Source organism: Tauraco erythrolophus, chromosome 7 (assembly GCF_009769465.1).
Source record: "Tauraco erythrolophus isolate bTauEry1 chromosome 7, bTauEry1.pri, whole genome shotgun sequence".
Lineage (NCBI taxonomy): Eukaryota > Metazoa > Chordata > Aves > Musophagiformes > Musophagidae > Tauraco > Tauraco erythrolophus.
This window is the reverse complement of record NC_141471.1, coordinates 1,684,676-1,701,460: the sequence shown is the minus strand read 5'-3', so window position 1 is coordinate 1,701,460 and position 16,785 is coordinate 1,684,676. Positions and strand designations below refer to the sequence as shown.

The 16,785-nt window shown below is 45.3% G+C and overlaps 1 protein-coding gene across 1 annotated transcript in view; it reads right to left on the bottom strand.

The window, feature by feature from the left end:
• Positions 1-16,785, bottom strand: part of ALS2CL (ALS2 C-terminal like) — a 51,595-nt gene that overhangs the window by 3,060 nt on the left and 31,750 nt on the right. The window contains exons 11-24 of the mRNA XM_086614693.1: positions 15,592-15,657; positions 14,720-14,818; positions 12,780-12,938; positions 12,360-12,471; positions 10,338-10,415; positions 8,454-8,581; positions 6,798-6,971; positions 6,156-6,249; positions 5,423-5,580; positions 4,047-4,115; positions 2,884-3,057; positions 1,991-2,033; positions 1,265-1,326; positions 27-176 (exon numbers count right to left, since the gene is read on the bottom strand). Coding sequence (XP_086470819.1) covers positions 27-176; positions 1,265-1,326; positions 1,991-2,033; positions 2,884-3,057; positions 4,047-4,115; positions 5,423-5,580; positions 6,156-6,249; positions 6,798-6,971; positions 8,454-8,581; positions 10,338-10,415; positions 12,360-12,471; positions 12,780-12,938; positions 14,720-14,818; positions 15,592-15,657 — 1,566 coding nt within the window. The remainder of the gene's footprint in view (positions 1-26; positions 177-1,264; positions 1,327-1,990; positions 2,034-2,883; positions 3,058-4,046; positions 4,116-5,422; positions 5,581-6,155; positions 6,250-6,797; positions 6,972-8,453; positions 8,582-10,337; positions 10,416-12,359; positions 12,472-12,779; positions 12,939-14,719; positions 14,819-15,591; positions 15,658-16,785) is intronic.

Sequence of the window (16,785 nt, the reverse complement as noted above, 5' to 3'; positions counted from 1 at the left end):
CTGGGAAACGAAAAGTTTCTACTTACTTTGCTCGGGATACGACATACATCAGTAGGGGCAACAGGTCATCCATGGGGAGCTTGTACTCCTTCTCCACCACCCGGGACACTGTGCTCTCTATCTCCTCATACGTCTTCTGAAGAATCACAAGCTTTTCCCGGGGATCCACCGTGGTGCTGTCAGTATGAAAACAGCCATGTCAAAGATGCTTCCACTACACAACTAAAGAGATAAAGCTGCAGAACCAAAAAAAAAACCTCAGAGCAGACCATCAGGCTACAAAAAATATCCATCAATCATCTCAAATGGCTGCACTAAAAAGACATCAACAAGGTTGTGCCAGGAGTCACCAGGGTGTAACATCATCCAGATGGACCTTGGGTCTTCTCAAGTCCTCAGTGTGACCTGCTTGCCCTAGTGTCAGTCTTTCATTTTAGACAGGACTAGCCTCAGTCCCTCAAATAAAAGCTGAAGAGTATGAGATGAACCACTTCGGGCTGTTGTACCAAGTTACAGCTCTTGCAAGGGACTGACACAGTTGTCCCATCTATAACGTTTGGTTTTCTGCCCGTAAAAAGCCCTGCCAGGGTACACGCAGCCTGTGCTGCCTTCCCCAGAAGTGGTGTCACATCAGCTTTCACAGGGAGGCTCTCACCAGGCCTAGTGTGCTTAGGGACCTGAGAGCTTCTGTTTGATGGATCTCACAACACTTCCCTGCTCCTCTTCATCTTCCTTCCCACTCGTTACTGCAGCACCATCCCCTGGGCTGCACTTAAAGCCAATAAATCAAGCTGAGCTGCTTAAATTGAGCTCTGCTTTGCTACACCAATATCTTGGGATGCCACACTGGATGGGTAACCCTCATGTAGCTCCATGTGTCCAAAGCCATGGACTCTACCACAACCAGGCAGTCACGACCAGGCCAAATTTGCTATGCATGCTGATGTGAGGGAGCTCCATTTCATCCAAATCAGACTGTGTGCAGAAACGTCTCTGCAAAATGAAGAGGAGATATTTGCCAAGGGACAGTTGCATTTAAACACACTAGATATTGTCTTGATAGGGGAAAAAAAAAAAATTCTATAGTAGTTACTTTTTTTTTTCCAACTGAAATAATATCACAAACTACTTTACTTTAAATTATCTTGCAGGATGACCTGGACACGCTTTTGTAAAACAGGTGTAAGTTCACAGCATTTCCCAGAATATAGAAAACCCCCCGTCAGCTCTGGTTGTCAGTCAGAGGTTATGGATGGTGACTTACATCAGCTTCTGCAAACACTCCGTGGCGGACAGGAAACACTTGTCTTTGATAAGGGACCGCCTCTGGAAGGGAGACAAAGAGTTGTGCCTCTGTCAGAGCATCTCTCCGAGAGCCAACGCTTGGGTCCTCAGCCCTTGACCCAAAATAAGCAAGTTTGCTGCCCATAAAGGAGAGCAGATTAAAGCTGTTGCAGACACTGCCACTCTGAACACACGTAGATGTCTACAGTGCTACTCTGAATACCGATGTCTCTGAAAGACCACAGAGCAGAGCACTACAAAGCAATCATAGAATCGTCTGGTTGGAAGAGACCTTCAAGATCATCAAGTCCAACCATTCACCCTGCACTGTCAGGGTCCCTAAACCATATTCCTCAACACCAAATCCACACAGTTTTTAAACACCTCCAGGGATGGGGACCCCACCACCTCCCTGGGCAGCCTGTTCCAATACTTCACAACCCTCTCTGGAAAGAAATTTTTCCTGATATCCAACCTAAATTCCCCCTGGCGCAATCCTCTGCAGAGCTCACGTTCCCATTCATGGAAATCGATACGCAGGAGCTACAGATCACAACTAATCAACACACGTCACGTAGCTCGGATTTCTGAGAGCAGCCTGCCCTGTGGTTGCTTAGGTGAAGCTCCATCATTAGCCAGCACCAACATGTAGCCTCAATGCCACCTCACTAACACACCAAAGCCAGCTCGTAGGGCCACCTCTTACCTGGTTGGTTGTCAGGGTGAGATCTTTCAGAGGCCAGAGGTGCCTGAAAGGAAATTACAGAGGGAAGATTTAGGAGGCAGATGTCTTAACTCTATCCTAAGTCAGTCTTGACTGTTTTTATCTCCTCATTCAAGGTGATGCTAAAGTCTTGTAGGTGCATGAAGCTACGTTTGCTCCTCTCGTTACACGGCTATAGCAAGAATTAATAGCTGAGACTCATTGACCTGAGTGACCACAGATGCTCCCTTAACAATCAGTGGAGAGTTTTGGCACTTTCAGATTCAATTCCTCTTATTGAGTCCAGACTAAACTGAGTTGCCAAATTGAGACTCTGGGTCTCCTGCTACCCTGCTTATGTCCTCGAGCTGCAGATGATGCTGTGTTAGAAAAAGCTCACGTGCCTCATGAGGCTGAGTCACTGGTGCTCACATATCACTTCCAAAGATGGACCTAGCTGCAGGAATGGGATCTAGGAAACATCTGACTCTGCTGCCTTCCCCTGTGTTGAGACTGTGTGCCCACACTGTTACAGAAAGTACCATTCATTGGACCATAGCTCTTTGAGACACATTGATAAACTATATCTGATTGTTTCTGTGTTGGAGCAAACCCATTGCTTGGTGAGCTAGAAAGGACGATTTTGCCAAAGGAAAATGAAAATTATCACAGATAATAGCAGCTTTCCACTAGTCAATGTTGTTCCAGGCAGTGTTGCAGGCACTCTGTGGCAAGACTTCCTTCAACAGTCTAGAGAAAACTTCAGTGCTACAGCCAGTGATGGACCCAGGAAGAGGTTATGTGTCCCTTCCTCCTGTGCCATCAGAGCTTTCCCTGGCTACTACCTTCCCAGCTGGTATGGGGTTGCATCCCGGGATGAAAAAAACATCACTCACTTCTGCACATCCAGGAACTCTAGCAGCTTGATGTCAGGAAATAGACTTAGGTCCACGATCCCTTGGCAGTAGAGGTCATCTTCTCTTTCGTGATAGAGCATGTAGAGCATGAAGAGCTCAGGGTAGAAGCAGGGCAAGATCAGCGGCAGGACCACACTGCATGCCTTCTGGTCACTGTGGCAGAGAAAAGCAAAGCAGAGTCCTACAGTGAGACTTACAACCTTCATATTCCCAACAGCCACCCAGCACCCAACGAGAGAGGCAGCTTCTGAGACTGCAAGGTGTCCTCCTTCTCCTCTCCTTCCTCCACCTTTGAGTTCAATGTCACAGCTGGACAGTAGTGACCTATGGAACACCCTCATGCTGAAGATGCAAGTGCACTTTATGATATAAGACAGGACAGGGTACTGTTTCTCCACAAGATCTCTTTAGCCACAGGGAGAAACTTAGACCACCAGAGACCTATCACCAGCTGTACTTTCTGAGCTGTTTCAGTAAAGCACTTGCTATTTCTTAAGGGACAAAGACCAAATAAATTCAGATAAAACCCTTCTCCAGCTGCTTACCATTCCACCAATCTCTTGGCTTCATTCAAAACCATGTGGGGATGGCTGCAGATTACAGCCAAGAGGAATCCAGTCCAAATGGAGATAATTGAACAAAGATACTTCTTCCCACCCCCAAACCCACGTCTCCCACAATTATTCCTGCCTTCTTATTCAAAGAACGTCATCTCTTCTACCTCTTCTGCCACATGTCCTACACTGTACTCCCTGTTTCCAGTCCTGCCTTTCTCTCAATGCTGGTGTGGAAGTCACATTGCCACAATGAAGAAGTTCCTGTGACTAATGCAAAGCACATGGTAGCACTCAGACTACTGTCTCGCACACAACCATGCTACTGCACAGTAGCCAGCGTGGGCAATCTTGCAAGGCTGACCCCCACGCACCTCCAACTCACCACTTGATTCTGCTACAGAACATGACCAGAAGTTGCTCTCCTGCTTCAAGTAGAAATACTGAAAGCTTTTCACTCAGAGAGAAGTGTGGGCACTAAACTTGACTCAAATGGACAAATACCATCAGTTCAGCACTTATTGTGTTTTAGAAGACATCTCATAAGTCCAAGCAGCTTAAAATTAAATAATCAGTGTTGGCACGTACCTTATCTCTCCATTTACACAATTTGCGGGCAGTTGGCCTTTCTGTTCCAGCGCCAGATGGAGCAAACCCCTAGAAGAGGAGCAGAACCAAGGTTTAGTTCCCAACTCTCCTTTTTTTAAGGGTAATTTGTTATTCACAAGTGAGGACCTCAGCTGCCCCAGCACCAAGCTCAGATCCCTCTCCTACATGAAGTTTCATGACAAAGACACACTGCAGATGAACTGAATTAAATCTGATTTGTTCCCATCAGTTGTGCGGCTGTTCTTGGACTGCTCCAGGACAGACAACACCTCATCACAGAGCTGGCAGCCTTCCTCAAGCACCAAGGTTACACTGATAACAACAGAGCTTCTATCCAAACTCTTATTTTTAAAGTATCAACTCCCTCAAGTGCAGCCAGAGGCAGAGCTCCTCACCTCTGCCTACTGAGGCATGTCTTGTATCTTCTCCTAAATGATATTCAAACAGCAACAGGACTCCAATCATGCCTTTGATCCAGTGTTTAATTACCCATGGGCACAACCACACAACAGAGCAAGCTCAATTTAGAGTCACTACCCACATCAGCCGAGCCTCAACAATGCTCTTACACCACATGTTCTTAACTCCTGTTGAGTCGAGGCACGTTAAGCTTAAGATATTTAATTCAAACAGACTCCTGGGAGATGTTCTAGCACGTAAAGGGGGCCTACAGGAAAGCTGGAGAGGAACTTTTGACAAGGGCATGTAGTCATAGGACAAGAGGAGATGGATTTAAATTGAAAGAGGGAAGACTTCAACTAGATCTAAGAAGTAAATTCTTCCCTCTGAGGGTGGTGAGGCACTGGCACACGTTGCCCAGAGAAGCTGTGGCTGCCCTATACCTGGAATTGTTCAAAGCCAGGCTGGATGGGGCTTTGAGCAACCTGGTGTAGTGGAGGGTGTCCCTGCCCATGGCAGGGGGGTTGGAACTGGATGATCTTTGAGGTTCCTTCCAATCCAAACCGTTCTATGATAGATATTGAACAGCACTGTTATGTGCTCTGACATACTTTGCTGACCTCGTTACTCAGTGAGGTTTCTTGTTCATATTTGTGCTTGTCTAAATGAAGTCCGTTATGGGCAACGGCTCACTGAGCTGCCACAACTCCATGAGATCTAGTCACGTTAATGCCCCTGGGTCATGTACTGAGCAATAGGCAGAATAAAGGTTTCCTGGGGTCATATGGCCTTAGGTATTGCAAATAACTCTTTATCTGGCACCATTCTGGACAACTCTCCCAAGAAATATGCTGTGAAATAAAGCAGCCCTGTCAGCTGAAAAAACGATCCCAATGGTCTACTCCATAATCCCTCTATGCTCATACCCTTTGGAAGGACTCAGCATCTTGACTTACTGGTAAAACTCCCATATTTTCTTTGCATAGTACTTGACTTCCTCTTGTGCCATCGTCAGCAAGTGTCTGTTGGCCCCAATCCCAGAATACGTTGCCTGAAAAGCTATTGTCAAGGCCTTCAGCAGCTTTCCCAGTGGGTGCAGGGAAGACTTCAATGCCTGCATGATAGAGGAGAATTCTATTTTACAAGACAGCCCAAGCCATTAACAGAGAATAACACCAAAGGCCACCCAACCTTCTCTTGTCAGCAAAGGAGAACAAGCCTGGAGGTAATCAACTATAATTTTGGTCTGTTTCAGCTGTCACGAGCCCATTCTCCTCCCATCATCAAGCAGAAATATGCTTAGTAGGATTGCTGTTCTGATGAGATTTGCTGTGATATTCAAAAGAGAGAGGAAAAGGTGCTTCAGGGAAAGGCTGGCTGAGGGAAAAAGGACGACCAAGAGTGCATGGAAGTTTATAAATCATTTCCAGCAGCTGGTTAATCCCTGACACAGTTTGAGAACCAAGAGTGAAGCTTTAACATCACTCCCTGGCCCATGTGCAAAATAAATGTCCAAAAATCATGAAGGATAATCCTCTTCTTCACAAGCAGAGGTATTTATACGTAGTTTAGGGAAGACTTTTGAAGTCACTGGTCATGTTATATGTGTGAACAAAATCAACAGAAAGTTGCTACAACCCGCGTCCGTGTCTGGTGGACAGACGTGGATCATTATGGTTTAAACTTTACCTTTTCTAAATAACTCTGTAGTGACTCCAGCCCTTGGTGCTGGACAAGCTCCTCAAGAATATCTTCTATTTTCCAGGATACATCCTCAGTCCCCCTGAAAAGATGAGAGGTGAGGAAGGAAAACCATTCATTGAAGCACTGGGATCAGTCCCAACTGGTGTGGCAGGTGGATACTAAGGGGACAAGAAGACTATTAGAACAAATTAATTTTGCTCCGCTCTTTTGCATGTAATTGCTCCACTGGCTTACAACACCTCTGATTATCTACTCAGCCTGGGTTGCATTTGGCACATGCTTATCTGATCTGTTGTAGATATCTTGTTAAGGGGAGATGAGTTTGCTCTGCATCCACTGATGATGTCAGTTAGGTCTCCCTCAAGTGCAAGAAGAGCTAATGATGAGTGGGTCCCATGCTTACATTTAATCAAAATGAATCCCATCCAGATTTTCACTTATTAGAATGAGTCTCAACATCACAACCTTAAATTTAGGCTTAAGATTCTTTCGTCTGTCTCATGAGCTGGAACAGCTGGATAATGCTTGGGTTCATAGCTTCAACACATGGTAGACCCTACTGTAAACCACCATCCTCTCTACACAAATGGGCTCCTCTGTTGCAATGAGGGCACGCAATACTCATACCTTTGGCAGAAGAGATACTCCTGAGATTTCCGCAGCTCCTTGCTCGTTTGTATGTGGAATCCCGTGAAAGACTCCTCTGTCTCTTCTTTGCAGCCAGAATGGATGAACTCCAGGAACTGGTCATAGATTCCCTTCCATCTCTTCTCCACTGGGAACTCCTCGAGGCCCAGCTGACTGTGTAATATAACATGACATTAGACTTTTCTGCTCCTCTCCTCAATTGTTTCAGACTTCATCTTCAAATCTGGAAGGTTCTCCAGACTCAGATATTAACACAAGAACTATGGGAGCAGAGAAGGACAGCAGTACCTAACTGGTGATTCAACAAAAAGCAAATCGAGTCTATTGTCCTCACAACAATGTACTTTGGGTGAAGAAGAATTCCTGGTGCACGGAACATCAGTAATCTGAATCTTTGCTGATGAATTTATCACAGGCTTTCCACTCCACTTATGGATGTTTCTAAACACAAACTATTTATTTCAACTGAAAGCCTACAGAAAAGGCTGACAGCAGGAAGACAGTAGCTATTGCTGTCTGAAAAACACAGGAAAAAAAAGGAGCTTTTTCTGCAGCATACTCTGATGTACCAGATGTGTTTAGAGGAGAAAAGAATCATAGAATCATAGAATGATAAGGGCTGGAAGGGACCTTCAAAGGTCATCTTTGAAAGAAGAGGAAATTGAACTGGGTTTTGCAAGAAGAATCCCCCTCAGAGGACAGGCAGCTGCCTTTCCTACTGGGACTCCTTCATTTGATTTAAACTGGCTGAACACAGGCCCTCCAGTCTGGCAACCACAGCATCCCTTTGCAGGGTTCAGCCCTGAGGATAAGAGTCTCTACCAAAGGATGTGACCTGATAGCTTCAGCTCAGTTACTCCTGCCCTGAACCATTGCCTGCCAGAGCAGCATCAGCACCCTGCAAAGCTTTGATCCTGGCTCCACAGCCTTCCTCCTCATGGGTCACCACCCAATCCAAACTCTTCAGAGCTTCACGTGCTATGCTCCACTCTTTGACTTTTTGGTAGCTCTTCTCCCTCTACAATATCAGCTGGTAATATTCATGGAGTAGCACAGAGAGACAGGAAAGGAGCAAGTGATGCATTTAAGTTCTACTCGTATGGCTTCAGACCTGTCTGGGTATGTGCCTCTGTGTGTGCACGTGCACACAGACATGCAAAAAATCACCGAAAACGTTAAGACTCCAAAACTCTGCAGTCTGAGGATGGGAGTGTCTCTGGGTGGATAGTGGAAGGACAGGAGTAGAACATCTTTTTTTTTGTGTGTTTCCTATGTGACGTTAAGATTAAATGACAAACTGTGCTCTCCTTTCCTCCTCCTTTCTTTTAGGCTGCCCAGAGAGGTTGTGGAGGCTCCTTCTCTGGAGATGTTCCAAACCCGCCTGGACACGTTCTTGCGTGATCTGATCTAGGTGGTCCTGCTCTGGCAGGGGGATTGGACTAGATGATCCTTTGAGGTCCCTTCCAATCTCTAACATTCTGGGATTCTGTGATTCTTTCCTTACATATAAACCAGTTTTTAGACCAACTCTTTCAGGCAAGGACTGCCTTGATCCCTGTAGGGCTTGATCCAGTACTCCTCTAGATAGAGTCAAAACACAACCCACAACCCGAGAAGTCAGCTGTTGCTGCTCACGCTTTGGTTATCCTCTCATCCAGCTGCTCGTTCGACGTGTTCAGGATGCCGTGCGTCTGAAGGCCTTGGCCTGATTTGTTAGTAAAGGTTCCCTCCAAAATGAAGCCATTGGCAAAGGACAGCTTTCCCTGCGACGGAGAAACAAAGGGTTATTCTGCCAAGATCTCATTAGCGAGAGGAAACAAGCTGGACCAAGATCTCAAAATCTCTTTTCAACAGAGCCAGCTCCTGAAATGGCAACTGAGAACGTCTTCCAGCACGGAGGTGCACATTTTCAGCGTTCAAAGCAGTAGTGTGGCACTAAGGTGGTGGTCACTGGAGAAAACATGTCCATGTTATTGAACAACACACATTGGATTCTGGAGAGGAAAGACCATCACAATCGCAGAGCGAAACATTCTCATTATGCTTTAGGAATACCCAATATCTTCTGTGAGTTATAACATTTTCTGGCTTCAATTTGACAATAATTATTTCTAACCTAGAGTGCACACACGAAACTTCAATTTCTCCACTGTTTTTCCTCTGCTTGTCAAAACCACAAGGAAGTTTGGCCTCACAGGTAAAGGGAATCACATGATACTCACCATAAACACTTTCAAGAGGCTTGCTGCTACCAAGAAAAACCTTAAAAGTCTCCGAGGCAAATACAGAAGGCAGGCAGTAGCTTGACCCAAACTCAGAAGTTTTAATTAAATCAAATCCAAAGCCAAACAATATCGTAACTAGCCTGGCTTTGAACACCAGCCTGAAATCCTCGTTGCTAATAGCAGGAGGCACTCCATCTTTAGATAAAGAACAGATTTTTCTAGACTAACCACTCAAACTAAACATTAATTTTGGAGGAAGCTGTATCTAAGCACTGCAATGGGTGTCTGCAAAATCCACCCAAGTCTTCTGGCTGAAGGAGATTACGACAAATTCCTCCCTCCCTGACAAGTCAGTAAATGACAGGGCTCGTTTGCAATCGTCACCAAGCGTCTATTTTGACATCCACTCAGTCTGATACAACCACCCACTTCCTGCCAGACTCATCATAGTTTCCTGTAACAAGCCAGAGGACTAGTTTTCCCTGCAACAGGTCACTTGATGAAAATTTTGGCCAGATATTTGTTAAACATCAACCGCAAAATGTTGAACGTGTCAGCGCAGTGTCCGGATTGCAAAATGAAGCTTCCAAGATCCCCCACTTAACATCTCGGTTAACAACAACAAGATCCCCCGTTAACATCTCGGTTACGTTAGCGTAGTGCTGGTGCTGCAACTCCATTTGGTTTGTGCATCATTTCCTATGTTCCCAACCACTACAAAGGCTAAAACATTTGCTCTAAGAATGCAAAAGCGTCCCAACTGCAGCTGTGAAGCACAGCCAAAAATGTCCCACAAATGAAAAAAAAAAAACCAAACCCTCAATCTAAACCCAAACAGTAAAAACCAAAACAATGCACAAAGCCTCCAGCTACTTGAAGTTTCTCAGCTTCAGCCTTCCTTCTGTGAATGTGACTGATAATAGAAGAAAAGAAATAGAAAAAAAATAAAACAAAAGAAAAAAATAGAAAAGAAACAGGAAAGCCTTATTTTGATGAACTACTGGAACAGGTTGCCCAGAGAAGTTGTGGCTGCCCCATCCCTGGCAGTGTTCAAGGCCAGGTTGGATGAGGCTTTGGGCAACCTGGTGTAGTGGAGGGTGTCCCTGCCCATGGCAGGGGGGTTGGAACTAGATGATCTTTGAGGTCCCTTCCAACCCAAACCATTCCATGATTCTATGATTCTTGGGGACTGAGGGAAGTAGACAGGGAGGGCATGAACTTTGAAGATTAATCCATCGGCCCTTCTGGAAAGCAAGCAACTGTATAGAAAGGCTGAGATGAAGGAAGTGCTCACCTTTCCAACAAATGTTAGATCTTCTGTGAAGTTCCCTTCATAGACAGAGTCATCTTCCAAAAGCAAAATCCCAGAACCCTTCATTTGAAAGCAGAATTAGTGAATTCATGACATCAACTTCCCATCTACTCAAGTTCATCTAGAAACAGCCACTAATATGGACTATATCCCTGGGAAGTGTTCAAGGCCAGGTTGGATGAGGCTTTGAGCAACCTGGTGTAGTGGAGGGTGTCCCTACCCATGGCAGGGGGGTTGGAACTGGATGATCTTTGAGGTCCCTTCCAACCCAAACCATTCTATGATTCTATCATTTATGGGCTACAGATTCTAAGAACCTGTTTGAAAGCCCAACATATCATTGCAATGCTCAAGAGAAAAGCAAGGAGGTGCTCTAGAGGAAAACCATTAGGCATCATCGCACAGAGGAGATGTACTGGGTAGTCAGGAGGCTGTGAAGAACAGCACTATTGCATTCCTTTCCCTGGGACAAGAAACAAAAGGCAGGCTCCTGTTCTAATAACAGTCACCAAGAACTGCTATATGAGTCGAACACATGGTCCACTCAATCCTACCACCTTTAAGTGACTGTAGCCCATTGGGTCATTTTTTTGCAATACAATTAAGGGAAAAGAGGAAGGCAGCTGCCACGTAGAATTAGCTTTACCCCTTCCTGTGCAGGCAACAGGGCTTTAAGGAGCTGCTCCTAAGCAGTTGGAAAACGACTCGTTCCGTTGCCTCCCAGCTCCCATGGCTGCCCACAGTAGCAAACATTTCATAGAATCATTTCGGTTGGAAAAGACCTTTAAGAAGGGCGAACAAGATGCAGAACAGATGAAGGACAATTTATACTAAAGGGGGAAGATTCTTCTCGTTGGGGCTTAGCCCATGGTTTGGGCCCGAAGGTTCATACGTACCCATACCAGCCAGAAAACGTGGTCACTTTTACAGCTGTAACACATTTTCTGTTGGAATGGTTTTCGTGGTGGAAAGCGCCCTTTCTGGCAAAAATAAAAGGTTTCCAAGGGAAACTTCTTGGCCATACCAACTTTCCACTAGGAGAACTGAAGTGACTTCTTCCCACCCGGAAGGCTTGTGAAGTTAAAGGAGCTTTTGGCAGCTGGCAGACCTAAAGACAGCTTTGTTTTGGTTCCCCACAGATGGAGTTTTTATGGAAAGCCCTTCCGACAAAGTTTCCATGCTAAACATTTTGTCCTGATTTGGTGAGTGGGGAAGGGGTTGTTTGTTTTTTTTAAGTGCATATTTTTCATGAGAAGAAATGCTTTTATTTCCAAGCCAGTCATAGCGATGCCAATCCCTTTTGCTTTCCCCACCAACATCTAAACTTTCGGTGAAATGGACAACCAACTTGTCATAGGTGAGCTCATGTTGGAAAGATAAAGCTTAATGACCTCAAAAGTAGATGTAGTATTTTATATAACTGCACAGCACTTCACGTATGAGTTCTGATCTGTAGTTCTGACCTGATGGTCAGTCAAACATCCAGACTATAACGTGTCTTAGCATGAGCAAGGAGAAGTGACAGTCTCACATCTAGTTTCTACCTGAACCTCAGGAAGGTAATAAGAAACAAGACTTCATTTAGGCCTTGTTCTTCAAAAATATTATTGTGGTAAAATATCAATGATTAAGTTTTCTTGGTTTGTAAACTGAATTTAGATTGAAAGAGGGGCAGATTTTGATTAGATCTAAGGAAGAAATTCTTACCTTTGAGGGTGGTGAGGCACTGGCACAGGTTGCCCAGAGAAGCTGTGGCTGCCCCATCCCTGGAGGTGTTCAAGGCCAGGTTGGATGGGGCTTTGGGCAACCTGGTGTAGTGGAAGGTGTCCCTGCCCGTGGCAGGGGGTTGGAACTGGATGATCTTTGAGGTCCCTTCCAACTCAAATAATTCTATGATTCTATTTTGCCTCAAAGTTTAATCACATAGTGAAATCTTAATCTTGCCTTTAATGGGGAATTCCATGTCCCACTGATCTAGAGAGTCCACTCCAAATGAGTACTCACCACCATTTTATCAGCATGAAATGTCCTTTGATAGCAGACACCCGACTGAGTTACTACAATGCCTTGTCCATGTCTGTGATCATCGAGCCATGTCCCTATGTATCTCTCCCCTCTGGAATGCAATAGAAAACAAGTTATGTTTTTTCTCTGTTTTATTAGATCTTAGTCAATTTGATGTATCACTTAATGAGGGCAGTTTTTCCTGATACAACGCTCTACGAAGCACCATTGCCAGATGTACTGCACAAATTCAATTAATATAATGCTTCCCCAGGAGTTCAAGCCTTAAAGTAGAGGTTGAACACATCCCCCCCCCTTCATTGCCAAGCCTCTCCATCAAAACATGAGGCTTTACCCCTGTCAGTAGAAGGCCAAAACTGTCAGGCACCGAAAGCCAGCTCTGATCTACACCACCTTTACCTGTCTTTGTCTTCCCAGACTCCATATCCATTCTTCTTGTCATTTTCCCACTGTCCTGTGTATTTAAATGGATGCTCAGCTGAGAGGTTCTCCAGTATCCCAAACCCTTGACGCACATTGTCTTTGAAGTAACCTTTGTAGACCATATCATTCCCGTACCTGCAGGGAGAAAGACAGGCAGAATTTAAGACTGTGCCTATTTGATAGCTACTATTGGAGTAAGAAGCCAGGAAAGTGAGTAGATTGGGCTCATCTGCCCAAATATTCCAAGTATTTGATAGCTCTGGAGCCAGTAGTTGTTCACTGTCAGGAATGTGCATCACCCAAGCTAGTCACTCCGCGGGTAGTTTTCAACATTATCTAAGGACACAACACTTAGGTTTGCAATTGTCCTGGGAGAGGCCACTCAGTCCTTGACCTTTCACCAGCCAGGCTGCAGGGACCACTGGTTAATCCAGAGTGGGGGTAGATAAGATCAAGCAGGAAGCCAGATCTGCCTTCACCTTTCTGCACTCGCCAGCCACCCCTTCTCCTGGGCTCATCGCCCTGATAAGAGCTCCCCTTAGCTCCGTCCATGCTGGCCAGCAGATCTTCACTGCTGCAACAGAGAAAGCGTAAGCTAAGCAGAGCTATCATCTATAATTATCAACACGCCCTCATGGTTGACACCAGAGACACCAGCGCAGCACTGCTCAGTTGGCTCCACGTTCCCTTAAGAAGTCTTGTAGTCTTGAGTTTGATTCATAAATAAGGAGCACGAGAAGCAGGTGGTAGGGAGGAAGATGGCCTATCCCACAGTAAGCAGCTGGAAAGCTGGGCTGCGTGCTTCCCTCTGCCACAGCTGGCTCAGTGAAAGCAGAGGTCAGTATGAGAAGTAACAATGGAGAGTCCAGTCTTCACATTGGCCAACCCTTGTGGCTACAAGCCACGTGTGACCTAAGCAAAGATGAGGATGTCGTTGCGCTCACTGCTAGATAAACAAAGCGAGCTGGCCCTGTCCACCCAGCCCCGTAGGATGGAAGTGAAGCCAGTTTATACCTACAAACTGCTGAGCAGGCTTCTGCTGCCATTTCTGGCTTCCTAAATGGAAGGTGGACAGCAGGTAAGGCTGGGACACCACCACATGCCCACAGTACTGTGCTTCACAGACCAGGCTCCATCCAAACTCCCAGCAGCTCTTTGAGACACAGGTGTGCAAGTGATTGTTTCCAGAAGCATTTTGATGAGTAAAAAAGAAAATCTCAGACTCCGTTTCTTCAGTTAAGCTCTGGGTTTAAGCTCAGAATTTGAGTGAGCAAAAAAAAAAGCCAACTAGGGGAACCAGCCCCCTTCAGCAGTTCAGGATGACAGTTATGACTCCCAGACCAACAATCCCACCACCCATCATTAAGGAAGCTACTCCATCCAAGATTTAGTTCAGATGGCAAGACCAGGGGAGAAAGAGAGTGCTGTGTGCTCCACCAAGTCTGTCCAGGGTTGATGGCACGCCATCCATCCCCGGAAGTGTTCAAGGCCAGGTTTTGAGCAACCTGGTGCAGTGGAGGGTGTCCCTGCCCATGGCAGGTGTGTTGGAACCAGATGATCTTTGAGGTCCCTTCCAACACAAACCATTCTATGGTTTATGATCCACTCTCTGCTCTGTGACCACAAGCATGAACATAAAATTATGTACTCACCTATAGGACACAGAGGATGCTACATCAGGTAGTGACAATACTCATAGTCTGCAGAAGAGCTCTTACTATTCTAATGCTCATGAGACTCAGGGCTTGTGAAGAATCCATACTGCCCATCTCCAAGGGAAAAGCTTCTGGCACCTGAATGACCCTAGTTTTTATACAGTGACTGAGCCTTCCACAGTGAGATGGGAATATTTCACCCTTTAAACACGTGGAGTCCCCTTTTTCTACCCCCAGAGCCCATCTTTGGGTTTTACTTACTCACAGATTCCATAGCCTCTCATCTTGCCCTCATACCAGTGGCACTTATAGCAGTCGTACCGGTCTTCAGATTGGCGTGGGACAAGGCATATTCCAAACCTACAAGGTGCATATGGCAGAGGTCAGCATGGCAAAAGGCAACTCAGTTGTACTGGGTGAAGTTTAAAAACTAAGGACCTTCCAGAATCCCAAGCTGATTTATGTAGTTGGGATCAACTTTACATCTGACACTACTCCTGGGTGTTGATGGACTTTATCCAAGGAGGAGCTCATCTCCTTGTAAGCTGCGGTCACAATTTCTCATTACTACTTCTACAGAGCTTTCAGTGGTATTGTTTTTTTCTCCCCTCTCTATCCTCTCCCCAGTTTAGAGGCTTAGTTAGACTACCAAAGCAATTGCTTTGGTCCAAAAAAAAATGTTTTCTTAAGCCTGACACAAAGTATTTGAGACTTTTTTCTCTTTAAAACTCAAACTTATTCTGGAACTCATGTAGAAATGAGAAATCTAAAAGTCTTGTTTTCAAAAAGTTTTAGAAAAATAACGTTTGAATTTCATAACATGGTTTCTTTCTCCTGAAAACTAATTTAAGAGATGTTTTTAAACATATCTAGAAGTAATTTTTTCAAGGCATTTCATATGAATAATTCACCTGGATTTAGAGATCTGGGGTCAGATGCATCCAGTTGAAGAGATGTTTGCATCTGAATTGGTCCTCTGCCTACATTCCCTACCCACAGTCTACTCAAGCTTGAATTGGGCTGTAACTGGGATTAGAGTCTGTCTACAAGACGCCAGTGTCCCCGTACCTCTGGGAGGAACTGTTTCTTAGCTTATTTTGAATGCAAGAAACTCCCTGGTTTTTAAGACCTACCCATGCTCCAAGCCCTCTTTGAAATCTCCAACATGGTTGCGTCCATCACGCCACTTCAGTGTCCCCCTGCAATTCAAAGCGAGCATTACACAAGGGAGATCTCCAGCAACGTTCACAGAAGGTATCAAGGCACAACCTAGAAATGGCTAACACCAAAATGTTTCCTCTGGGGACAGAGACACAGAAGTTCTCCAGGCACCTCTCGGACCTTGGTTTGCACTGTAAGGATTTAATACCATAATATTTTTGTGCCCTGGAAGGGGTGGGAAGAATCCTCTTCCAAGTTCCCCAATTTCAAAAACATTTTGTAGAGTTGCTGGGTCATCCATTTAGGACCTTGCACATGATCCTTTTGTAATCACAGTGCAGCATGTGATTAAGCCAGCTGAAGTTCCAGCATGGTACATCCCCGTAGACAACATAATGACACCACGGTCCAACACTTCATTGTGCCAGGCACTATGAAAACAAAGGAGACAAGTGCTGATCTACAGGGATCGTATCTTTCCATCCGTTTTGCGTGGGAGTTGTAGAAATGATTACACAAGTGAACAATGCAACAACGAGACTGGAACGGTCAATGCAAATTTGGTCAAATTACTGCAAGGCCATGCCCAGTTGTGAATGCATTTCCCTCCCTCCTGGTCTCCCACTCCTCCGACACCCACTCGCCGTTTTAATTCTTGCATCATCCCAGACACAGCCAGCTCCCTGCACATTCCCCCAACCAGAGACAATAGAATACGGTGCAGTATCAAAACCATGACTCATTTGTTTGATTTTCACCGAGGTTGTTGCTTTAAACACCCACATGAGACAGGCTTTTTTTTCCTGGTATTTACAGGGAAGTGATGAGATCAATTTTAAGTGGATCTAAAAACATATCTCCTTTTGCTTTGCTAGTACGGATGCTAGCAAAGGAGAGCAAGCCAGAGAGAATACCTGCTCCAGCCATAGGGAAGGTTTAAGATAATTCTCAGTGGGACTTTCTCCTGGCCCCACACCAAGACGTCACAAGTACTGGGACAAAAGAGTGAAGAATGTAGATGTTCTTGCTGAAGAGCCCTGATTCACACTGCTGCAGCTTTCTGCTCATGCCAGTCTCTCCTTCAGAGGTGGACAAGCCATCAAGACCAGCTTTGCTGTTCTATAAAAAAAAAAAGCTGGAGAGGGACTTTTTACAAGGGTGTGTAG